The sequence below is a fragment of the Microcebus murinus genome, chromosome 2 (genome assembly GCF_040939455.1).
Source record: "Microcebus murinus isolate Inina chromosome 2, M.murinus_Inina_mat1.0, whole genome shotgun sequence".
Taxonomy (NCBI): domain Eukaryota; kingdom Metazoa; phylum Chordata; class Mammalia; order Primates; family Cheirogaleidae; genus Microcebus; species Microcebus murinus.
Window position 1 is genome coordinate 58,961,516 of NC_134105.1, and position 27,382 is coordinate 58,988,897.

Consider the following 27,382-nt stretch of genomic DNA (forward strand, 5'->3'; position numbering starts at 1 on the left):
TTTTTTGTTTACATGGTTTAAATGGATAATTTGGAAGCATTGAGAGATTTCCTTACCATAAGCTTTGATTTTAAGAAAAAAAAACATATTTAGAATGATGATGATGAGGGTTGTAATCGTGTAAGCTGGACATAGTTGCAGGGTAGCACGTATTTCCTTTTTTCTGATTTTTTGGTGATTCTTCTGTGCTCATTTCATTCCTTCCTATTCCTTTTCCTTTTAACCTCCCCACAAATTAACAGATATTCTAGGCCATTTTTTTTCTCCTTAAAAATAATGTAAAAACGGGCAGAATAAATCCACAGTATTTCTTTTCCGTAATTGACTGTTCTGTACGGTAAGGCTTTAGATGTCATTATTAGCCAGCTCAGATGAAAATAAAAATATGCAGAGAAATGAGAAGGAAAGTCTAAGAAATCATCCAAGAACTTCAATTTATTGGGTATCATGGGTTTTTTAAGGATTTGTTGTTTGTTTGTTTCTTTTTAGAGTACAGTTTTTTCTCCTTCTCTGTGGGGGATACATTCCAGGACTCCTAGTGTGTGATTGAAACCATAGCTAGTATCGAACTCTACATATACTATTTTTTTCCTATACATACATACCTACAATAAAACAATTTATGTAGACACAGTAAGAATGCAGTTGGCAGTAGGTAACTGAAACTGCAGAAGGCAAAACCACAGATAAGGGCGGGACTACAGTACTTAGTATTTTCCGGCCAATGGTGTCTGAGGGGCTTGGGCATCAGAAAGGTGAGGGGAAATAGAACCACCAATACATGTAACTTTAAAAAAATGGTTTAAGCCATAAAACTAAAATGCCAGTCTATTCCATGTAATACTTACTTTAATCTCCATCATCAGAGTTCCTTTTCCCAGATTCCCAAATGCCAAAACACTGTTCTAATTTAGTACACATTACATCTTTTACATTCCCTATCCTGTGTCCTCAGTGACACCCAAGTCATTCCCTCTCCTATGCTCCCTTTCAAACAAAACAAACTGATCCCATCTTAAAATATGCTAGAATCCTGAGCAATTTAATATGAGAAGAAAGTTTTGCTGAGAATTTTCATCTGAATTTTAAGAACATAAGAGTAAAGATATGCCCAAGTTTATTCCAGTTCCCAGTCACCTTGAAAAGTATCCTTGTGCTTTGAACATTCCTTGTGTAGCCAGTCATTTATCTCCCCAACAACTCACCATGATAAAATTCATGACTAACATCATCAACCTACACAGTAAAGATGTTCTTGTGTTACCTTTGACATTGAAACATAGCCCACACAAAAAAACAGGATTAATTATGGACTCAAGACCACAGCTGCTCAAAGACAGTTGCAGAAAGCTAGCCTATCCTCTATCTAGTAGCCAGAATAATCTTTTCAAAGTTTTCAGTTCATGTCATTTATCTGCTCAACTCTTGCCAGAGGAAAAATTTCCTATCTCAAAATAAATTCCTCCCCATGACTTGCGCTCTTCTCCCTCTGACCTCGTCTTGTGCTACTCTTTCACTTGTCCATTCCACTCCTATCGCACTGGCCTCCTTTGCAAATCCTTCACTCAGCAACTACGCCCCCAACTTGGGGTCTTTGGACTTGCTGGACTCTCTGCTCCACAGGCTGTTCCTACAGATGATAGAGCGCCCCTCCCTGCACCTCTGCCTCTCCCACTTCATTCAGGTCTCTGTTCAAACGTCCCATTACTAGAGAAGAAATCCCTAAAATAACAACCCTTCCTCAAACCATCACTCTTTTCCCTCACCTGTTTATTTCCTTCTAGCACTCAGCCCAGATACCTCATAGCTGCCTCCTAGAATATAAACTCCATATAGACAGGGACTTTGTTATGCTCACACTGAGAACAGATATTTCTCAACAAATATTTATTGACAGAAAAAAGAAATCTATTGGAACGAACAACTACATCCTTTCACAGTTCATTCAGAAATTGTATTTTAGACCTCAACTCGTAAACCATCTCCTTTCATCAGGACCATTTTATCCTGCCTGCATGATGGCAAAATTACATTTCACTGTAGTTATAACATTATTTGGGTTTGGCTAACCACTATGCCTTTTCCTGATTCGCATATAAAAATGTAAAATGCCTACTTGCATATACATTCTACACTATAATTTATATTAAGATATAGTATATTTTATTTATATTTATAATATATAAATTATATTAACTTCACAAATGCACTTGAATTGTTCCACCCTTAGAACATATTGCCAAGATTGTGTCACAATGCATTATGACATCTTAAACTGAAAATAACAGAAAAAAGAAACATATTAAAACATAACTATGCCCTATAACACCAAATTAACTCCCAAGGACACTATCTCATTATAGCTAGAAATTACAATCTTTTACTTTATCCACTTCACTGCGTACAGTGAATTCTATATAATTCATCTGACTTGTTGATGGACTGTACAAAGCCCAATTAAATGAAACATATTATAAAATAAAAAGAAGGAAGATATCATTTTATGCTATCAACCTAAAAGTTATGATTGACAATGACTGTACTTATTCATTTATCCAGTGCTATGATCTTCAGTAAAAACAATTCAGATTAAATTGTATTAGCTTAGACACTATAAAATATCATTAATTGTATATAATTTTTTAGCTTTTAGGTCTATTCTTAACATAATCACAGTTTTTATTCTAAGTATAATTGAAAAATGATTAATTCAGGAACGTACAAATATGAGAAATAGTCTTTTATACATCATCTCAGCCCTCATTTCACTTCAACCTAAGGTTCTAGTCATGTCAGGGATCTAAGTAAAATAACCACATTTCAATCTTGGGACTTCCCCAGCCTTCTGTTCTAATTACATGCACTGTGTTTTGCAGAATAGCCACCTCAATGGACTTTCATTTCAAACATACAAATTTGGTTCCATCCCTCTCTTCCTGAGCCATCTCACTGAAGACTCAATTAAGAAAGTTGAACTTGCTGTAACATCTTTGTTTGGTGTCAGTATTGATATAATGATCTATACATTCAGGATCTGGATGATTTTATCTGAAGTTTTCTTAGAAGTTTTTTATTCAGATAAAAAACTTTGAGAATATTTATGACTTTTTAAATCTGTTGTCTAAAATATTTACAAATTTATTGCATCATTTCCCTAAAGATTAATGATTACATTTAAAAGACATGAACACCCAACTATTATGGTTTATTCACTCTTAGGTTTTTGATAACATTAATCCTTCTACACCGTTCTGAAAATTTTATATAGTCTTTGTTTTGTTTTGCCTATTAATGTCTTATTTTCCAGTGTGCTTTATATTCCCTGCCTCCAAGCTTCCTAACCCCAAAATTTTGTTCTTTTGTGGAAGATGCATCATAGAAAAAAACTGAGTTCTTGCACAGAAGGCAACACATTTTAAAGAAAATTTGCAACCTTATGAAATATTATGGTGATACAAGATGTAAGGTGAATGAGAACAAAATAGAGCTGTCTGCTGATGTGAAAAGACATCAAAGATACAGCGTTAAGTGAAAAAAATCAGGTCACAGAACAAAATGTATCCTATGTTTCCATCTCTATATAAAAATAATGTATATACATATATAATATATCTATACATATATATACATCTCTATCTACCTATACATACAAAATTTCTGAAATCTTACACAAAAAAGCTGTTATCCACAGTTATCTTTGGTGAAAAAGAGTAGAGGTTGGGCAAGGAAGACTTTAAATTTCACTTTATTCTTGTCTGTTTTGTAATGTTTAAACTTTTACACCAATCTTTTGTGAGAACAAAAGTATCAAAAACCTTGGAAATCTGTAACTTTTGATACAGAAATTATACTTATTGGAATCTATCCCAAGAAAATAATTATCAATTTGAAATTACCTTACATAATAAGATACAAAAATACTAATAACAAATAGTGAAAATAGGAAAAAAATATAAATGTCCAACAAGGGGCAAATGGTTAAATTATGAGAAAACCACAAAAATGAATAATATGCAGACATTAAACATGTTCATAAAGATCACATGATAACATAACAACAAATATCAAAAAGTGATTATGGTATATTGTTAAGATAAAAGCAGAATACATTTTATAAAAATATGACAATATAACTTTGTAAACCCTAAGTTTAGAAATAAAAAGCCTAACCAAATGTTAAAAGTGGTTTTTTTATGCATAATAAACGTATGGGTAATTTTTCAAAACTACTTTTCTCTATTTTCTAAATGTCATTCCATGTGTATTTACTATTATTAAAAAATTAATAAAAAGATTTTGCACATATGTCAGAGCTTAACGAAGATAAACAGTCCCAAACCTTGCCATCTAGTGTTGAACCAACCTTAATAAAAAGATAATAACAAAATGTTTTGAAATTATGGATGTTATCAAGTCAGGAACATAGGTTTCTCAATATATTTGAGAAAGATAATAAACTGATACCCTTTTCATTTTACAAATCCAGAAGAAAAAAAAACTACTCCCTTTCAGGAAACATGATCAGAATCCAACATCTCTGCTATCTATCACCTAAGTACAACCTCCATTAAGTGCAAAATGATGTTTACTTACGTAAATCCAGGTAAACAACCTAGTTTTCTGAAGTAAAAATAAAAAATAAACAAAAATAATGTCAATGTTTCTACTGAAACTTAACACCTCTACCTTTTTGATTAGCAGCTTGCTACATTGTGCAAATTTTCTAGATTATACCTTATATGCACCAGAATTTAATAATGAGATCAAACATTTGAATTATTTTATAAAGGGTAGCAAATATATTTTAACAAGAGTCTTGATTCATATAGGCAAAATCCTTTTGAAAATGTTAGCAGTCTTTGTATGATTGTAGGGCAGGAGTTGACAAATCTTCTCTATAAAAGGCCCAGTTAAAATTTTTTGAGGGCTTTGTGGGCCATTTAAAAATATAAAAACCGTCTTAGCTTGCAGGCAAAACAAAACAAAAAAATATAGAAAGATAGTAGTGTGCCAGATTTGCCCCAAAGGCTCAAGTTTGTCAAACTCTGTTCTAGAGCTATTTTTGAAAATTTATTCAAAGGTCATACCCTTTGCTATACCCCACTCTCTGGGATGTTTTTATCCTCCTACATCCCATCTTTAAAATTTTACCTAATCTTAAAGTCTCTCAAACCTGTCCTTCATGAAAACCTCCAATGAAATGGGTCTTCTCTTCCTTTGAAGCCCCGTAGCATTTTGTGGGTACCTTCTCTGATTTTACGTATGACTACTAACCGGGGGTCCTCAAACTTTTTAAACAGGGGGCCAGTTCACTGTCCCTCAGACTGTTGGAGGGCTGAACTATAGTTTAAAAAAAAACTATGAACAAATTCCTATGCATACTACACATATCTTCTTTTGAAGTAAAAAAACAAATGGGCAAAAACACCCGCATGTGGCCTGCAGGCTGTAGTTGAGGACGCCTGCTACTAACCTTTGTCCAGTAGTGTGCCAAGCCTTCCTCTTAACATTTTATGAGAGGAAGCCTCTCTTACACATTTCTTTTTGACTACTGCGGCTTGCACACATAGTAGAAGGTTAAGAATAATAATGGTTGGAGTGATAGGTAACTATTCAACATCCTCAACTCCTAGAAGTAGGTCCCACTGGTTTGATAATAGCTTTAAGGGCCTAAAAGAAACATACCCATTAAAAGTATTCATAAGTTTTTAAAACACAGATGGAATTTAGTAATAATAAAATGTGAAAGCAAATTGTGTCCTGAATCAAGAATACTCACTGCATGGGCAGAGGAGACAGATGAGAGAGAACAGGAGAAGGACCACGAACCAGTTACAGGACACAGGATACTATGAGCCAGGTATCTGGCAGGCACAATTGCTGTCCACAGAACACAACCCAAGCTTTTCACTGTCATCCCATAGTTGAGAAAAGCATCAGACTTTTACGTGTCTAGGATCCTGAGGCCTGACTGTCCTGACACTCCTTACTCTTCCAATTTCAAATGGAACAATCTTACACACTCAGGAGCCCCATGGACCAGAAAGTATTCATAACTCAGTTTTAGGGAAGAATTCAAAGTGGAGTTCAGGATTTCTTAGAAATGTTCATTTTTTTTTATCTATATCTAATTTCTTACTACACAGATACAGTAGGAAATCTTTACAAACTCTGGAACCACTCTGCCTGAATTCAAATCATAGGAAGGCCCCTTATTAACTGTATAATCCTTGGCAATGTACTTATCCTCCTCAAGCCACAATTTTTTATCTGGAAAAAGGGATGATGACAGTAGGACTTAATTCACTGAGAGATTGGCCTGTTGTGAGGATGCGAAGAGATAATATATGAAAGTGTTTAGAATCATGCCTGGAACATATTAAGCATCTATCAATGTTAGTTAGGTATATATAAATCCATATATAGCAAAGACCAAATGGCATTACTAGTATTAAGTAACCTCTAGAAAGCCACACATACCCTTGCCTTCAGACATACGTTGTGCTTTATTTGATTCTTGAGCTAGAATTGACGGAGTTTACAGAAAATAGGAAACAGGCTATATAAGAATTATCAGGTAATTTTTAAAATGCAATAGAAGGGAAACAGCAAGCTGAAAATACATGTATGATCATGTGACAAAGAGAGAAACAGAAAAATATTGAATCTCTAAAGCATATCACAATAGTATTTCCCAAGCTTTGGCAGAATGCAATGACCAAACAGCTTCCATGCGAGCAGACAGTGACGGCTCAACTCAGTGGCCATACTTACCACCTTTCTCCACCCCAGGGAAGCCTGCCTGTTTGTCCTTCACCTCAGCAGTGCTTCCTTCCCATAGCCTACTCTTATCCTTTTCCTTTTCTTCCTCAGACGAATGTTTCCTGGACTTCTCAGATAACCTCTCTGCAATCCCTTGGGTTCCCTTCTCCATTTCTTCCTCAAGAATGTTCTCAAAGCTTCCCTCTATTGGCAGGGTTTTGGTCTCCACATCTGCTTTTGTTATTTCTTGTTCTTCAATTTCAATTTCTAAGGATTCCTCAGTTGGGAGGCGGGCTTTTCTTGGCTCATCATTTTCACTCAGTTCCGGAGAAGATGAACTTCTGGCACTTTCTCCTGCACTGTTTTCAGTGTGGGCTTCCCTGTCTCCTGCTTGAGATTCATCCTCACTGCTGCTAGAATAGTGGTGACTTCTGGATGAGGCTAATGAAGTAGTTTTTATATCTATAAAAAATAAAAATGATGACATCATTGTTGTTCCATAAAGCAATCAGTTTAATTTTAAGACTTATGTTAATAATTAATCATACTAAAATTTTAAAAATATACCTTAGTATAGATTTGATGCCTTTCCCCATATAATCTACATAAGTGTCATGATAAAGAAAAACCTATATAAACCATGAGTCTGTAGAAGTTTCCAATAGGAGATCCCATTTAACTAAAAACCAACCCTGTTGTTTTTGTTTTTGAAAGCCATTTTATTGGAAAACCTTCATAAATATCTACTTTGCTATAGAAAAAAAAATTGAATAATCCTTTGTACAGCAAGAGCACTTATTTCTTTGTATAGCCACAGTATTTTATGTGCATGAAACAAATTTTTATCTACCGTAATATCCTCAGTCCTATTAATAGTATACCCTGACATCTGGGTATAGTAAGATCTATGCATTTGCACAGTACCTAGACACTTAATATTTTTAGGTGATGTTTGTGCATGTGTGTGTTTGTGTGTGTAGAAGGAGGTTTTGTCTTCTTTCGAGTTCCTCAGAAGCAGACATGGACTTGAAGATTCATGTGCAGGTGATGTATTAAGGATGTGCTCCGAGAGAATCTCTTAAGGGAGTGGGGGAAGCAAGGCAAGGAGGGGATGAAATCAATCAAGGAAGCTATTTCAAGCAACATCTCAACCTCAACCTGATCCCACAGGGGCCTCTGAAGTGTAACTTATATGAAGGCTATCATTTATATTAGGAAGGAGCTGGGCCTTTGTACTTTGGATCAATCAGACATTAGCTATGGGCAACCATAAGAGGACGTCAACTCCCTGGCATTTCCAGGCTCTTTGTGGCCGAGGGTGAAGCACCTCCACTAGCCCAGGGCAGTTCTCTGAAGAGGGCAGAGGGTGCAGAAGCTGGGAGTTGGGCACACAGAGTCGGTAAAAGAGATTCTAGGAGACCTAGGCATATATATATTGATAGGGTGCTACAGATACACAGTTTAGAAACTTACAGTAGCCCAGAATGGTGTATGTGCTACTCAAAAATCTTTTAACAAACTCCAAGAAAGTAACATATGCACTGGCTAGAGAGCAAGATGCACAGCATAAAAGTCACTGCATATACTGTCGTGAGCCAGAGAAATACAAGCTCGCTTTTGCTTTTTTAACCAATAGGTCTGTGTTTATAATTGTTTTTTATAGAATATATTTTCAAATAAAATATCCTGCATTTAAATGCTGCCTGGATTTCTTGTTTTCTCTGCACTCCTCACTCTTCTTTCTGTTTCTTTCATTTCTGTGGAGCTACAGCTACACAGATGGCTGTAGCAGCTAATGCAGAGTTTTAGGGAAGAAACACCTGTCTTTCCCTTATCCTCTTCTCTCCATCTCTCTGGCCCCACCAGCTCTCCGTGACAGCCCTTGGCATTTTAAGCATAGTCTCAGAGATGTTATTAGAGTTGCCACAAAAATTCGTGAGATTACACAGAAGTAAAACACAAACTCAAAAAAAGCCTTTAAGCAACAGAACCCCTTAAGTACAATTCCATTTGTTCTTATCTACCGATACGTTGACAAACACCAGATGACCACTATTTTTCAAAGAAATCACATACTCTAGCCGCTCATTCTTCATTCTCTATTTTGTAAAATCTGGATATGCTGTCTCTCTGTAGGGAACAGCAGATCAAGGAGAATTATTCCACATCTTATCTGTATCAATTCAGAAACTTTAGGGTCTATGAGCTCCCCCAACCTTAAGCATATTATGCTTTTTTTTTTTTAAAAGCAACATAAGTGGTTTATTCAACGGTTTTCATTATTTGTGGTTTAATCATTAGTTTTCCTTAATTCCACAGTTAGCTAGGACACAAGGTTATACTTGTTCTGAGCTTCCAAAAATATACCTACCATCTGAATATGAACATGATGACTCCCACTTTTGTCTCTGAGAGTTTTTCACATAATAAAAAAAAATGAGAGCTCCTCTATCTTTCTTTACTAGCCTCTATTAATTGTATTATTTTATTTCAAAGGGCTGAAACACACTCTGGTTCAATTTTGAGTCAGTCCTTCAGAGAAGAAAGATCAGGAGAATGAATGGCCTCCAAGTGGCAAGGGCACCTGACCTCCATATAAATTCATTTCAGTTTTCAAATTTCTCTCTAACCTCATGATATAATTCAGTTTCACTCTCATTTCTTGCTCTCATTTTCATACAGACACTGGGGCAAGACTTTGCCTACAAAAAAGCTCCAAAAGCTTCAGGGCCATGGAATAAGATTTTCAAAACTAATTTTATTTATTCTTTTAGAAACAAACCACATGTTATATAAAGTAATTTTAGAGAGCACATATATAAATCTGTTTTGTCATTAGGAGGGGGAAATTATCTTTAAAGCATGCTGGTAAACAACTCTGCTTCCTACCCAATTCCGTTTGTCCCTTCAGTGTCCTCTCCTGGTACTTACTCTTCAAGGACCTGCCATTGATCTTATTGGCAAAGAAAAGATCTGCACTCATTGCCAGAGGCCTTGGCCAAAGCCAGATGGTTTGGTGCCATTGTTCCATGTCCTAAGCAGGACCTCTGACTTTTCTCTCCCCACATTCAATCAGTCCCCAGATCCTTCTTCCCTTTTCATGTCATTGGTAACTATTCATTGATAACTCTTCCTCCTTTTGCATCCTATAATTAAACTCTCATTTCACACAACATAACACTGAAAGCAAATAATATGTTCTTCTGTAAGACAAACTTAGGTGTCTCAATCACAACTCAGATACTTATAAGCTTTGACTTTGGTTACGCTACTTAACTTCTCTGAGCCACTGTTTTCTTGGCTGTAAAATGGAGATAAATTTACTTGCTTTCCATAAGTCTTTGTAGAAATTACATGAGAAAATTTTTAAATTAATCAAGTGGAATAATCCTTTCTTTGTAAATTAGTCTTTTTTTCTCTATGACATCATACATCAGGTATAGACTAATAAATTTCTTTCTTGTGTTATTAAGAGTAATACCATGGCTACCATTGAGAAAAAAAGACAAGACTTGATGATGATTATGCACCTACTGTATATCAAACAATGAGGTAAGCACTTTATAAAAATTCCATTTAATTTTATGGAATAGTTGTTATTTTCTTTTTCTAGACCCAGAAAGTAAGGTCCAAAGAGGTAAAATAATACTCTGTGTCCATTACCTATAAAAATAGCAAGTTTTGTACAACACTTACTTTGTAATGATAAACCAAGACCCTTCTACTTGCTAAAAAGCCTTCAAACAGGAAACAGGGACTCACCATTGCCCTTCCTAGCTAGTTTTCCACTGTTATCACTCAAGGATAACAAATGGAAAATAGTTCTCTGCCCACAATCAAAATGCTCCCCAAGGTCAAAATACATAGTTTGTCCTCCCTTTTATATCTCTAGTGGTCATTCTTCATTTCGTCCACCACTCTAGAGTCCACAGCCCATTTAGAACAGTCTGAGGCATGCAATGTGAATACAAAGCAAAAATTAGCAGTTAAAACCTTCCCTGGTTTCTATGTTAATAAAACATTGACCATGATGCTATTTGTATGAACATATACATGCCATTCAGTTACCTAACAAATATTTGTGGAATACTGTGTGGGCATTCATAAAGATGGGATGTGTGTGTGTGTGCCCGTATGCCAGTAATCCCCACTGTCTATACTGCCTGGTCACCAGCTTGATATCTGCCTGACCAAAGGCTCCAGTCACCCACATAACCACACATAACCACACATAACCACAGTCAACACCAGCCCAGAAAATCCAGGATGAATCCTGCTCTCCCTCATAACTGAAGTTCTGAGTTGTCCTCTACCTTCCTACCCACTTACATGGATTCATTTGTCCACTAAATGCATATTGGGAACCTCCTATGTGCCAGGCAATGTACTACAAGAAAAAGGAAGTTCAGGTCCCTGCTTTCATGCAGATTACATACTTTCAACAGAGAGTAACTAGTTATATCCCTCCTTTTTCATGAGGACAATAGATCAACTGCACCTGCTCAAAGTATGCATTCATTCTCCTAACAATGACTGGATAATTCTCTCGGGAGCTGTTGCCATACTCTTACTGCAACAAGTAGCCACAGTGTATGTTTTAAACCAATGACAAGTCCTGACCTTAGTCTTCAATCATTTTTTCACCCCTTAGCATGGAGCATGGTTTTACTACAGTTTAAATTTACCGTTTCCTCAGTTAGTGTCCTGATTGTATATACTTTGTTTTGGGTTTATTATCTGGAAGCAAATACAGATACCTCAATTTAAGTACACAAACTAAAATGGCAAATTCAATTAAAAATTTAGATCACCCCAACATACCATGGATTCCAACCCAATGGATCCAGTACACTTCTGAACTCTAATACTGATCAAATGTCTCTTTCTTATTCCTTAGTCCAAGGGCTCACAGCAAAATCTGCACAAACGCTATTCCTCTTTTCTTCAAATTAGCCATGACACATGAATTTATATATCCTACTATTACCTGTATTAATAGTTATGTCTTGATTATACTCATGAGTTCATAAAAATCTGTTTATATTCTATATCAGACACTGTAGCTAAGTCAAATTCTTCATGTATTATAACTAATTAGACAAGTGTTTTATACTCAATAAATAGTGTAGAATCAATGTGTGCTTAATGAAAATAAAAGTATAAATCATTAAATTCCAGCTATAAAAATTAACTAGATTTTTGTCTTAAGAGAGAGTATATGCCCTCATACTGATAGTTATTATCATGAATTAAAATATCCCATTTATTGATGACACAAATATATATATACATTACTTTGTAAGAATACATAACTAGGGGTAAATGTAGATATAGCCTAAGAATAAACATTAATAAAGCTTAAAATTTCCTCCATATTTACCTTTCATCCCACTTTCTAAACATTAAAAGAGTTAAAATATAGAAAATTCAATCAAATCATGTGATACTTTGTGCTGCATGTATCATTTTACTTGTATCCATTAATCTAGTCAATCAGCCTGTTGTTCACAAGACTTTACTGAGTGCCTGGGTTGTGACTTTGCTATATACAAGTTAGATTCAAAACTATAGAGAAATACCTTACATAAAAGTATCTTATGTGAACTAAATGGTGCTGCATTTAATTAGACAGCTGAAAATTGTGACTTCTTACTTCAACAATGAAAAAGTGACTATGGATTGAGGAATTCTTACCATTAAGAAAATTAAAGTTTGCCTAGCCATGCAAAAAATTCACATATAGTCTCTAACCAGAAGCTGCCCATAATCTTCCCATAGTTCTCTCTGATCCAAGAGGCAGGCAAGTTACACTGAACTCCAAGGGTGTGGTTTCAAAGTACATAATAATTTCAACACAGAAGGAGAAGGCTTCACCCATATGCTTCTCTTCAAGCCCTTAATCAGGCCAAAAAATAAGGAGATTCTTGAAGTCAGTAAGTCAAGTAAGTAGAACATTATTGTGATTCTGGGATTTTAAATCTATAGGCCTGTTTCTTCAACAGACTGGAAAATAACACAAGTGAAATCATTATCTTTCTTACCAGAAAAAAAATGCTTCAAGTCTTGCTTTCATTTCTTTATAGTCTGGGAAACATTTTTTCCTCTATCTCTACCTCTACTCTTTCTTATCAGGAACTAATTAGTCTTTTTTCATTATTAATTAATCATTAAATTTATAATTGACAAATAATTATTGTACATATTTATGGAATACAGTATGATGTTTCGATGCACGTATCTATTTCATAATGATCAAATTAGGATAATTACCATATCCATCACTTTATGCATACATCATTTCTTTATGTTGATCCATTCAAAATCATCTCTTCCCACTGTCTTGATATACATACTAGGTTATTATTTGCTAGAGACACCCAGCTGTGTATTAGAACACCAGAACTTATTCTTCCTGTCTAACTGTAACTTTGTACCCGTTGACCTCTTACTCATACACACTATCATCCAAACTGTTCATGAAAGTATACTCTCAGCGACATGATACTTTTCCCCTCAATCTTATAACATTCATCTATGACAATATATTTTCAACTGGTGAATTAGTGCCTGGGGTTGCCAACACAAATGCAGAGAAAAGGAAGCTGTCGTTCTTTTTAAATGATAGGAACTCTCACACATCATTCCTAAACCAGGGTCCTCTCTTAGTCAGTTTTCAGCTGGTAGCACTCTATCACTCACCAGCTGCTCAGCGCAGTGTATTCATCAAGGCGGGCCAACGCAATTGTTAGCTGGCAGTTTAAATGGGGCCGACTTGTCACAAGAGTGACAGCCTGGGCAATTGTTTGCCCTCTGGGAACAGGTGCAGGCAGGTTCAAATGAAACACATCCAAATACTAACAGCAAGATTCTTAATCATGTCAATAAAAAGGATGTACTGGTGTCTGGGATTCAGTGGTCACAATATGCCTTTTACCCCTTTGAAAATGAAATGCTGCCTGGCTTTTCAACAGAGTGTTCCAAGGAATCTATCATGTCATTATCATTTTTAATACATGCTACTTGTCTGCTGGATGAAATTTCTAATTCTGATACTCCGCATGCGAAAAGGCATGTTTTTGAATAACACAAGGGCAGGTTATCGAAAAAAAAAAAAAAGGATGGAAAATAAGAGAGGCTGGATGTGGAGGAAAGAAACGGTAATAAGCAATGAGATTTTATTTCAGAATAATGGCACTGTTTTAACATAAATGCCGTGGATGCAAAAGAGCCATTAAAAAGGGTAGCTTTATAACATCATTATTGAAACATCAAAAGAAAATAGCTGGCTAATTTAAATTTTGCCTCCTAAACTTCCCAACATTTGTGGACTAGCTATAAGCTCTTATAACTTTCATTGCATATCTATTTTAAATATTATATATTCTGTATCTATACAATGCTACTAACTATATAACTTTTTCAATAAAAATTTCCATAACAATCATATAGCCTAAATTGTAACTAGATATCATGGCACTAACCAAAGCACCTTAGTATTTCTGGTGTTGCCACTCAAGTATAATGAATGCTTAATATTTACAAAATATCTTTTAGGAAATCAGCTCTGTGAGAAATAACAAAAACAACATACAGTCTTAGCTTTTCAGAGTATAATTAATTTGTGGGTTATTAACTTGTGTCATGAATTTGAGGGGCAAAATTTAACACACATAAACAATGAGTGAAAAATAAACTACTGAATGATAGGTTTTCATAAAATAAAGAGCTCAGTGATGGCTGCTCAGGTAGGAGAGAGTCATGGGAGAGGAGGAAGATGAGCTGGAACTAAGCAAAAGGCCTGGGAGTTGGTAGGGAAGTCCATCCAGGAGAAAGGTAAATTTAGGTAAAATTAGAAACTTTCTCATTTAATTTTCTTCTTCACAAACAAGTTAAGAATTTAATCCTGGGCTTCCTGAGAGCCAAAGTAGAGAGTAAAGCACAATGTGAAAAATTTGAATAATATTAACTACTGGTACATTTGAAAATAAGATTTGCCATCATTTGTATTACAGTTGAAAGAACTACCCAAGAGTAATGGTCAGGCAGTGAACATTTTAAAAGTCTTAAACAAGGCCTTTTCTGTAGTTTTTCTTAATACTTATATTTTGTTTCTTAGATTAGACATGCCTAATACATAAGCTCTTTTCTCAGAGCATCATGGTCCCATCTCTGGTTATAAAATTATCTTCTCTTTTCCTCTAAATAATTTCCATTCTGTATTTTATGGCCTTCTATATGCCTGCATGAAATTTTAGAGTAGGCTTGCTTGACTTCTTTTAGAAGAGAGTGGAACCATAAACTAACTAGTTGCTCTTATGATTACCTGATTACTTAATTTACTTTTATTTTATATTATGCTAATAACCTACATCTTGAATTTGAAATTTTGAGATTTCATACCCCAAAATAGTTGAGAGGTGAAAACAGTGGCAGAAATAGCAACTCAAAAAGTCATCATAATGTAACCAATCTTGTTCTATAGTTAAAAGCAAATTGTGAAGACATACACATATGTGAATATAAGAGAGGGTTTTTGTTATTAATGATAAATGCCCAAGATGCACCAAGGTAAATCGTTGATTATATAAGAACCACACAGCCATGGCCAAACCGTCTTATAGGAGAAAGAAGTAAGTGGGTTTCTTTTTTCACTAAGACAGAATTTAGGTGAATTAAGGTCTTTAAAAAGGTCTTAAAAATTTAAAGTATGCCTCAGATAATAAAGGTTTCTTTCTCTACCTGAAAAGCTCTGTATCTTCCCTGTGAACATATACAAGTCATTGTAGAGTCAAAGATTATAAAAAAACATACGAGTAACTTTTCTATAAAACTAATATGTTATCATCTTATGTTCAAAGTAAAAAAAAAAAAAAACCTAAGGCACAAATCACAACTCTTCCTTTATTGAATAGGAATTACTTTTTATTTTTCCAAAGCCACAAAAAGGTGTGTATGTGTGTTATGTGTGCATGTGTGTAAAAGGAGATAGTTTGGGATTAAAAAATGGTAACTTTCTAAGTAAATAGAAGACTAGTCACTGCAAGCTTTATCTGACATCTTATGTAACAATCTCAGCAAACTAGGAAAAGAGAAAGGATTAAAGAATGACTCTATAATTTGGATATCTGTGGAAGGTTGATTGACTGCCATCCTCTGGTTAAGGAACCACACTCTAAACATTCCCTTAAAAGAGGATTATCTCACTAAATAGAAAACAGAGAAATGTGGTAAGCACAGTCACTAAACAGCCTATGTCATATGACAAGCTACACAACTCGCCTTGTTTATCCTCTTCTGAGTCACTCTCCGAGTATCCATCATCACCATCTTTCACATTGTCATGGGCATCTGATGCCTTCTGTGATGAGCTTTCACTCTCTTTTTCAAGGTATAAATTATATTTTTCATCATCTGAGGGTGACTTTGAGATTCCATTCATTTGATAATCAGCCTGTCCTTCTTCACTAGCTCTCTCATAGTATTTGTCGTCATCCACTTCAAAATCTTCTTCATATTCTGAAAAAAGAAAACCTCCACTATAAGAATGAAAATAGAATCCCCAATATTTAACCTATTTCACTTTAATGAGAACTTTGACTCCATTATCCTCTCTTTTCTGAGACTTTCTTTGCTTCTTCTTTTTCACCCAATTAGTGAACACAGAAAACTAATAGCAAATGATCAAAGATTGCCATCAGTTACATACACAACAGCATAAAAGAAATGAAGCTCCAAATGACAAGGCTGAAACCTAATAAAAGTTCATTTACAAATGGACATCATCATCCACAATGACCAAAATGGAAAGAGAAAAACTTGATATAAAACAATAAATTAGAAATAAATTAAAAACGAAGAGAACAGGATTATAATAATGAAAGTTAATTTGAAGACCCAGTGAGGTCATATTTCATATGAAAAATGTTCAAAATATTTGGATATCACGTTAATGAATAGTGAAGTGGAAAAATTCAATTAATCAAGTCCAAAGGCCCTGAGAAGTAACACTGTGAATAGCACATTCTTTGAGAACCAAATGGACATTGAGAAAAGGCATTATGAAAGATTCTATACCTAGGCCAGAACTGAAATCATATGCATTATTCATTCCTACAATAAATGAAATGATTACATTCCAAGGATAAAAATTCATACAAAATAGAATATTCCTGTCACGGCCACAAATTTGCTTCATTCCCTACTGAGGTGCAGCAAATCTGTAGCAGGCAAAGGAAATTGTCACATCAGATAAACCCCAGCTGTCCCTTGTGGTTATAATTTTTCACCTTTCATATTTAATTGTTCCCCTTTTTCTTCCACCAAAAACTAAAAATCTTGAAGTGACAACATGCCATGGATAGAGAGCAAAAGGATCTCATGCAGAACCAATTAAGCAAATAAACAATTATCCTTAAAATAAAAATTACAGGGAAAATAATGGCTTCCCAATTTTGTGTGTTTTAGTTATTAGATATTCTGGCTTCTCTTCCAGTGGTGGGGGCCTCTTGGGTAATTTACTTAAGGGTTGTGCATGCTGCTGCAATGAAAGAAACTTAATTTAGAAATGTATGCTCTGTGCATAGGAAGAAAGCTCTGTAAATGCAGAGAATGAGTGAGGGAGATATAAGAGGAAAAGTGAAATCAAAAATGGTAATGAAGAAAGTCAAAGAGAATTAATCACAAAAATGTTTTCACAAGAGATTTAATACACTTAAGAAATGTGAATAACAGTAAAATAAAATCGCAAAATAAGCCAGAAGGGTAAGAATCCTCTTTATATTGCGTGACAGAAACAGGAAATACTAACAAAAACAAACATATTTTGATCCAAGTATTGCTGGCCAAGTTATAGGATAATTCCTTACTTGGCCCAGTTAACTATCAATCAATAAAGCTTTATTGACAGCCTTCTCTGCAGAAAAGGATAAAATTGCAAGATAAAAGACATTACAATAAGACAACACCTGCCATCAAGGAATTTCCAATTTCTGTTGAGGAAATAAGATGTAGGTGCACAAGAGATACCATACTGATTTTATAGTAGTTTTTATACATGGCCCTCAGTAATGTTAGTTTCAACACTACTGGGCTCAATTGCTATGGATTTTTATATAGGACTCACAATTAATTGTGGGAAGTAGTGTCAAGTAAGTGGAATGGAATCAAAGGAGGATGAAAAGTCATTTTAAGGGTTCAGGGAAGACTCCATAAAAGGAGAGGGTGAGGTTGGCTCCAAAATACACACACACACATGCATACACACACACACACACACACACACACACACACACACACACACATAATTTTACAGGTATTTGCTACTGGTCACAAGATAAGCAGAGGGCCAGACAGAATATGAGTGCATTGCTGCAATCCCTTCTATAGTATTATATAGTAGTGAAATGTGAGGGTTTTGGACTCAACCAATCATGTGCCCAAACCCAGTTAAAACACATACTAGCTATGTGACCTTGGGCAGTGTGTTTACCATCTTTAAGCTTAAATTTCTTCATCCAGAACATGGATAGTACACAAAGCTGTGGTGAGTATTAAAAGCAAAAATTGATGGAACCTGCTTAGCACAGTGCCATGAACAGCAAGTGCCTAATAAATATTAGGGATTAGCAGTAATAGTGGTTGAGATCGGGTAGTAGAGGGAGTTGGTCATAGAACAGAATTAATCACACATAATGCATGTTCCATTGACAGCAATACACTTTAATGGAGGCACCTGATTAAACTTGGAGCAGCACAAGTGTCCACAATTAGGACACAATTACAGTTAAATAATTGACATGAGCACGAAATTGAAGGAACATGTAGTGAACCACAAAAAGAGTCCTTGCATCCATCCCATTTTGCAGGAACTCCTGTGTTTTCTTTCAAATATGGAATTCAAGGCTCCCCTGGCTGTGTTCTACCCCTACTATCATCATATCTCAAGATCAGCCTTCTGTTAACCAAGGGCCTTCCATCAGCATTATAGCCCAAAGCACATCACCTTTGTGTCATCAACTCATGTTTTCAATATGAATGAACTTAAAATGAAAATTACAAACAAAAAAGTGGCATGCTTTCTGAAATCTTTTTCATAATTTCTTCTCTTCACCCCCCATCCCATTTGCCTTCTTATAGAGAATTTAATTAGCCTGTTGTTTACCAACCTCACTAATGAAGTTGTGAGTCAAAGCCAGGTCAAAACCAATCCAGCTACAGCCTTTCCTCACTGACCTCAACTCAGGCTTCTTGCTGCCCTTACTGATAGCTGATAGCAGCTATTCTGCAGTGCTAAAGCCTTGCTGCTGCTTTTTATTAATGGAAATGGACATTTAAAGTCCATTAACTAGCCAACACAGAAGAAAGACCACAGGAAACGCTTTATCATAGCTATAAAGTATGTCACACATAACACTAACCGTGTTGGTTTAAGGAAAAAAAAAAGAAGAAGAAAATGAAAAGCTTTTATTAAACCTAACTTTAATAAACCTTCATGTCTTAAAAGGTAAAACACAGGAAAATACAACCCATTTGTCAATCTCTCTGCGATTGCTGTTGCAGTAGACATTTTAAATTTCCAGTTCAAAATAAGAATAAAGACTAGATGGGATCTTGGAGAGATGTGAACTGGATAAAAGTGTTGTGAGTGAAATCTTTTTAAAGATAGACATATTATTTCAGTAATAAACAAACATAAAATCCAGTGCTTTAGCAGGTGCTATAATTATTCTCTTAGATTTCTGAAAACCCTGAGTAGCAACAATATGAGATGCAGAAGAAGATACCTAGGAGTTGCCCCTTTCCTGAAGGCAGCTCTTCCACCACAGGTCACCCCAGCTCATGGCTACCATTTCTCTAACCCAGGCTTTGTCTCCTGGGAATAAGGACACTCAGGCAGTTCGCTCTCTCTCCGACGGTTTGGATACCTCACCCTGTGCCTGATTTCCCTCTGTGCACATGTATGCTCATTGATTACTTCCAATATAATAGCAAATACATGTGGTATTTATGTTTCCAATCCTTAGATACTTCACTCAGCATAATGGTCTCCAATTGCATCCAGATTGTCGCAAAATGCATTAATTCATGATCCTTTTCATGACTGAGTCGTATTCCATGCTATACATATACCACATTTTGTTAATCCACTCATGAATTGATGGGCACTTGGGTTCATTCCACATCTTTGCAATTGTGAATTGTGCTGCTATAAACATTAAAGTGTAGGTGTCTTTTTGACAAAATAACTTCTTTTCCTTTGGGTAAATACCCAGTAGCGAGATTGCTGGATTGAATGGCAGGTCTACTTTTAGTTCTTTGAAAAAAATCTCCATACTGTTTTCCATAGAGTTCGTACTAATTTGCTGTTCCTTTCTCTCTGTATCCATGCCAGCACCTATTGTTTTTTGACTTTTTAATAAAATCCATTCTAACTGGGGTAAGGTGATATCTGATTGTAGTTTTAATTTACATTGCCCTGATGATTAGTGAAATCGAGCAGTTTTTAAAAATTTCAAGAACTTTTCCTTTGCATTCACAACTTGACTAACTGGCACAAGAGACCTAGCTTTTGGCCTATCTTAGCTTTAGATATGCCTTCCTGAGTAAGATTTATCATTTCTATCTTTTGATTTAAACTGCAACTCTTCTTCTCATTTAAACACTTACAAACCATTGTAGGGTTATTAATCAGCCTAATTTTAACATTGTTTTGTCCCAGGAAATAGGCAGGCCCAAGTAGAGTGAGAGAGATAAAGGAACAGCTGGCTGGTGGAGCAGTCAGAACACACACAGCATTAAGTTGGCCGTGTTATCTGGGTGCAGTTCATGGCACCTCAAAACAGTTACAATAGTATCATCACAGATCACTGATCACAGATCACCATAACAGATATAATAATAATAAAGTCAAAATATTGCCAAAATGTACGTGACACAGACGCATAATGAGCACATGCTTTGGAAAAATGGCACCGACAGACTTGCTCAATGCAGGGCTGCAACAATCCCTCAATTTGTAAAAAGCACAATATCTGCAACGTGCAATAGAGTGAAGCATAGTAAAACAAGATATTCCTGTGTATGCATGCGTGTGTGTGTGCACATACGAATGTGTGTATATGTGTCTGTGTGTGTGTGTGTGTTTGTGTGTGTGTTTGCATGTGTGTGTGTGCGTGTGTTTGTGTGTGTGTTTGCATGTGTGTGTGTGTGTGTGTGTGTGTGTGTGTGTGTGTGGAGAGACAGAGAGAGAGGAAGAGAGAAGGCAGGAGAGAGAAGAAAACAGAGAAAAGAAGAAAGCCAAAAAAAATGCAGACAGACAGGCTCCAGGACTTTAGGCCTATGTCAACTGCTTTTAGTTATGGAATACGCTATCACCATAAAATCATATAGGTTATATCTAACTGATGCCGAAGCAATTCATCAGTTTCACCAAAGCAAGTACATCCAAAAACTAAAAGGATAGGCAACATTCTATGTGGTCAAAATGATCTCTGCCGAAGAAGTCAATAGAGCTCACACAGACATCGACTACCAGTCGTCCCCTCCCTCGTGCCCACAAGAACCTTCAACCTCTCTGGGGTTAGGTCTGCCCTCCTCTAAGGTAGATGACACAGGACTCTGTGCAAAACAGTAGAGGAAAGTGATCGGGGATTCCTAACATGCCACAGAGTTGCCTACAGCCCACACCTGAGTAACAACATTTAAGGGATATTTTTGCAAATTTTGATAACCACGTTTAAAGACTTAAAACAACAGCAGCGACAATGAAAGAACTCTGTTATTGATTACCATATTTTAAAATATTTTCCTGGTCATCTTCCCAAACATCTTGACCTGCTTTTCCTTTACGCTCCATTTCTTCCATAGCAGTTCTCACTTCTCTGACCCCAGTTTTTATTTCTTGAACTGAAAAAATGTCTGAGACAGAGATTTTGTCCCCGTCCATCTCATTTCTTCTCGATGTCATGTACTCTGCATTCCTCCTTGCTTTCCCCTCACTCTTCCTCAGTTCCAATCTTTTCTCAGTGTTCTTTTCTTTCCGAGGTTTTGGTAAAGATGTTTTTTTATCAAGGCCCATTGCAATAATGCACCTATGAAAAAATATTAACACAATATGTCTATTAACTCTTATATATAGCACAGTGGAATCTCAAAGGTTTTTAAATCACTTATTTCTAATTCTAGTAAGAGATGACACAAAAAATATTTTTATTAAAGTACACATAGGTTAATTAAAAATAAATTATTTTCTCTTTATTGATACTAAAATCTTGTAAATGAACACAAAAAATTCTTAATAATTTTACCCACAATAATAAAAAAGAAAGAAAACAACTCATCAACCAACAGCTAGTGTCAAATTAAAATTTGTGACTTAAAGTACATTTTTGGCTTTATAACAGTCATATGTAGATATAGATACATAAATAGATATTTTTATATGTGTTTATAGATATATAAATATATATTTCAACTCTTTAAATGAGAATTATGTGACAAAAGAACATTCAGGTTTATAAACACAAGGAAGCTGATATAAAATAATCAGAAGAGAAAAATGCTATTCAGTCTTTGATCATTTATTATTCCAACAACACAACAACAAAAGAGTTACATACAAAACTCTAAATAAATAGGATTGATTCTCTAAGAAACATATACAGTCAAATGTTGTTCCATTCTTTAAGTAACTCATTAGTCTGCACCCTTATTTTAATAGTACTGCCATTATTGCCTTTAGAATGACCTTCTGAAGCCTGTGTTACAATCTTCTGGTGATTTTTACTGGCAACAAGCTTTTGTTCCTTGAAAATGGCAATAATTTACAGAGGTTACAAAGTCATTCCAAGTCAAATCTGGTGAACTATGCACATAATCTGAATGCATTATGACATTAAAAAATTTTTAAATCAATTATAATAAAAGTAATGTGAACAAATTATCTTCTATACCTTTTTTTCTATCTCTCGTTAGCATCAAAATAAGAATTCCAATAATGGTAATATATACATTAATAACACTGCTGATCATGATAATGATAAGATTATTAAGCATTCCCTTATGCCAAGCTCTTCACTGGGTACTCTATATCCATTGTCTGAAGGAATTCATTACCTCACAGATCAATAAATTAAGAACTATCATCACCACTTTACAAATGAGGAAACTGAGGCTTAAAAGGTTCCAGCAGCCCAAGGTCACCCAGCAGATTAGTGATAGGGCTTGACCTCAGCTCAACATCACCTCACACTGAAGCTCAACCATATTTTAGTATTCCAAGTGTAGCCCTATAATTACTAGTTATGATATAACCTGCAAAAATGACTAGTTACACAGACAAATGTTACACTCTTGGGTTTACTACCAGAGAAAATACTCACGCTCTTTCACCAGAAACTAACGCAATCTGGAAAAGTTTCCAGCAAGGCCTGGAGATGATCCATGACCCAAAGTATCTGGAAGTTATCAGTCTCCACCTTCCTCCTTCCCTACACTGCTATGCCCCTGCTCTGCAGGCTATACCACTGTAGGAGAACTGAGTGATTTGTACTGGGTGAGTGAAAAGGGATCAGAATGCAGTCAAGACCTGTCAGTCCAGGAAGAATGGGAATAATATATAAACTCTGAATCAAATCCAATGACAATTTCTTAAACTTAAGATTTCACTGAATTTGAGCCATCTCCAGCCTAGAAATAGCATAGGAATTGATCTTAATAAATTCTTCCAACAAGCAAATATGAGAACGGAGTTATATCACTTAACTTTTCAATATCTCGTCATAAAATGAAGATAACAGGATTTGCAATCAAAGTAACTATCAGGCTGTAAAATGTGAGATAATAATAATATACTTATCTTGCCCATATTAAGCCAAATAAATATTTCCTGACTGTAATGATGATGTGCTTAGCACATTGCTCTCCTTGAAATAAAGGTGTCATGAATCTTCGCAGAATGTGATGACGAGCAGTGCCTTCTGTTCAAGCTGCTATTCCCTTATCAATGGCAACACCAAATGCATTGATTTGGAACCCCTGATATGCTGTTACTTTTAGTTTATGTTGTGGCTACGTAAAGGTTTTGATGCCTCCCTACTGCATGTGCAGACATTTTACTGTCCATCTGCTGAGGAGAATTGGACAAAGAAAGTGAATAACATCTGTGCTCTCCCCGTCACTGCCTATTTGACTTCTGAATATAATTTGAGGTGTTGATTCTGATGACTAAAGCTCAAAGCAGGCTGCATTCTACTTGGTTAGGCAAGGCTTCTTCCTGTGTTTCACTCTAGCTATTAAAAATAACCACTATGCTTCTTCAAACAGTTCCCGTGATTGATGGGTGAGTACAACTGTAGAACTTCACACTTTGGAAGTGACCACTGCTCAGCTTTTCTTGTTTTCCAAGGATCTTAAGCAGGTAATTCCTAATTATTTTTAGGTATAGAACTTCCTATTGTTTTATTTTACCACCCTCTCCTTCTTTTCATTGTAAAAGTTCCAGGGACCAGTATTTTTTAAATGAATTAAAACTAATTTCACTTTTAATAAACTGGAGGAATTAACATATATTCCTTAAAATAACCAAAAGTATCATTATGGATGTAACAAAAAAAAGGCTATGCAATAGAAGTGCTAACAGTCTCCACGAAGGTAGTTCTCAACTCTCACTGGATTTCTGCAGCATCAGTGACTCTGGAATAGCCAAAGCAGCCTCAGGTGGGGACGAGGCCAGACAAGCAAGGCTCCAGCACTTACCCTTCTACCCCCATCCTATTTAAACCATGCTGACTTGACTCTTACCTGATCTGCAGCAAAAATGAGTTAAATGACCTAACCAAAAACAAGCAGATAGCATGTTTGGATTGGACCTGGAAGGCAGTCCAGGTGGAACCTAAGTACAGCGGGGCATTGGTACTACACTGCCTTGGGCCATTCACTCTCCCACTCTCTCCTAAAACCTCCAAACCCTCCTTCCTCAGTCTTAACCTCTGCTGATAAATTTATTTCTTGTTGGAGAAAACAGAAGCAATCAGCAGAGAACTGCTAGTTGGTCCCAGCACATCCAACTAACTTACCTCTCTCTCTAGCTTGTATGCCCTCTTTCCTCCCGTTACTATGGAAGAAACACTTCTCCCCTTCCTAAGGCTTACACCCCCACCTGAGCCCTGGATCCCATCTTCTTCAGTCTACTCAAGCACTTTCCCCCTGTATACTATCCTTCATCAGTTTTTTTTTTTCTTCTCTAGGATATCAATCCTACCTATTAGCATACAAACATAACATCACCCATCTTAAAAAATAAAAAGTCCTATGGGTCCCTATATTCTCCCTCCTGACTACCATCCAATTACAAATTTTTGTAACAAAATGATTTTTAAAAGTTTTCTGTAGTCTCTGGCCTTAGTTCTTCTCCAATTACCTCTGAAACTCACTCCAATAAAGCTCACTTCCCTACTGCTCCACTCTAATAACTTGGACCAAGATCACCAATAACCAACGCACTATCAAATCAATGTTCAAGTGTCAGTCTTCATTTAACTTAACATATCCATATGCTCACCTTATTCTTCAAAGATTTTATTCATTTCCAAGGTTTTATTCATTTCTACTCTCTCTAGGTTCTCCCTCTAATCACTGGCTTTCCTTCTCATGCTGGCTCCCCTTTATCTCCCTTGCCTCTGAACTAGAGTGACATGGAGCTCATTACTCAGATAGATCTTCTCTATTTGCATTCAATTCTTAATCAATCTTACCCCATCCTATGCTTTAAATGCCATTTATATGCCAAATATTCTCAAATTTATGTCTCCAGCCTGTACCTCTCAACTGACCCCATATTCTTATATCCAACTGCCCACTTGACATCTCTACTTGCATGTCTCATAAATGTCTCAAACTTAATGGCTCCAAAACCAAAACCCCTTTATTCTACTCCTAAAACTGCCTCTTCTATAGTCCCATTTTAGGTACACGTTAACTGGACATTTTTCCAGTTGTTCAGGCCACAAATTTTGAATCGTCTGTGGCTCTGCTCATTATCTCATGCCCTGCATCCAATCCATCAGTAAATCCTGTGAACTCTATTTTCAAAATGTATCTAGAACCTAATCACTTCTAACTCATTTCACCATTATCTCTTCTCTGGATGAAAGCAGTTTCCACTCTTTCTCCCATCTCTCTAGTTTACCTTTCCCATAGGAGTTACTGTCAAATAATGACAGGTCATTGTTTAAACCTACCTTAGAGGCTTCCCATCCTTCTCAGAATAAAATTAAAGTCCTTGCAGTGCTCTTCAGACTCCACATGACTTGGCATCCTTGTCTCCCTGACCTCATCCCCTACCTCATTGTTCTATTCCTTACTTTTGCTCTGACCATACACTAGCTGAGACACACCAAGCATGTCCCTGCCTGCTGCCCTCTCTATATGCTTTTCCTCTACCTGAAAAGCTATTTGGAGGAAGAGAGTTTCTTTTTCCTGATTTCTACTCAAAGACATTCCATCAGAGAGGCCTTTGCTGACCATCCTACATATATAACGCACACCCTTATGACCCTCATTCCCCCTCACTCCCTGACCCTGTTTTGTGTTCATCATGCTCACTATCTGACATATATTAACTGGTTGATTGATATGTTATTTGCCCTTCCCCCATTAGAACAGTTCCATGGAGACATGTACTTTAGTTGGTTCACTCCTGTGTTCCAGCTTGTCATCTAGACAACTGTGTACGAGAACTTTCAGAAAAAAATGAAAGAAAGCCCACAAGCAAGACTTCTAATTTCAAACCGAACATCCAATATGCAAGCTGATAACAGCAAAAACTGACCTTTTATCATGCATTTTGTTATACAGGAGATTGAAACCAGGGGGATGAGAATTAAAACTGGGCCACACCATCATGCAGGCACACCTCTAATATGCATAACCTGTTATATTCAACCATGTGAGTCAGATGCTTGGCACATGCTTCAGGGTTCACCCCTAAACCAGTTCCTCAGAGGAATACAAAAGAACAAGAAAACAAAAAAAACCCTTCTCTCCTTCCCTTGAGAAATAGAATTTAAAGCAGTATGAGGAAAGGGACAGATAGAAAGTAGAATAATTTAAAATGCCACCAGCTTTTATCTGTTATATAGTACATCTGGAAATCTGATTTGTATCTTATCATTTCAAATACAACACTCAGGGTTGTAATAAACAACCCTTAACTTACATGTTTTAGGCTCAGCTATATTGATTTATCTTAACAAATTGTGCAGACAAATGCATTAGTAAAGCATTAGAAGAAAAATGTAGCAAAATTTGCCCTCTACCAAAGGACATTTGTTTCCATACTTGTAGCAAGGAGATGATTTCTCAACACACACAAATCCAAAGTATCCTCGTTTGCCTCCAAGTCTGGAACCTTTTCGGTGCTTGTATTCACAGCAGGAGCTTAACCTATTCACCTGCATCCCATTAAGGAAAAAGGTGAGACTGAAGGGGAAACCATGGTGCCTCTTGGAAATAAACTGAAAGGTCTCTGGAATGGAAAAAGAAATATATTAGTGGAATCAACTAACATATTCAAAGTTACATTTTTCTATTAGATAAGTACAATATTATGATCTAGATCATC

The 27,382-nt window shown here is 36.0% G+C and overlaps 1 protein-coding gene across 2 annotated transcripts in view; it reads right to left on the minus strand.

Annotated features, from left to right (window-relative positions):
• ERICH3 (glutamate rich 3) overlaps positions 1–27,382 on the minus strand; it is a 100,772-nt gene that overhangs the window by 15,480 nt on the left and 57,910 nt on the right. For both annotated transcript variants that reach the window (XM_012760368.3, XM_012760370.2), the window contains 4 exons: positions 27,100–27,286; positions 21,550–21,851; positions 16,042–16,278; positions 6,775–7,224 (listed from right to left, as the gene is read on the minus strand). In XM_012760368.3, the coding sequence (XP_012615822.2) occupies positions 6,775–7,224; positions 16,042–16,278; positions 21,550–21,851; positions 27,100–27,286 (1,176 nt within the window). The remainder of the gene's footprint in view (positions 1–6,774; positions 7,225–16,041; positions 16,279–21,549; positions 21,852–27,099; positions 27,287–27,382) is intronic.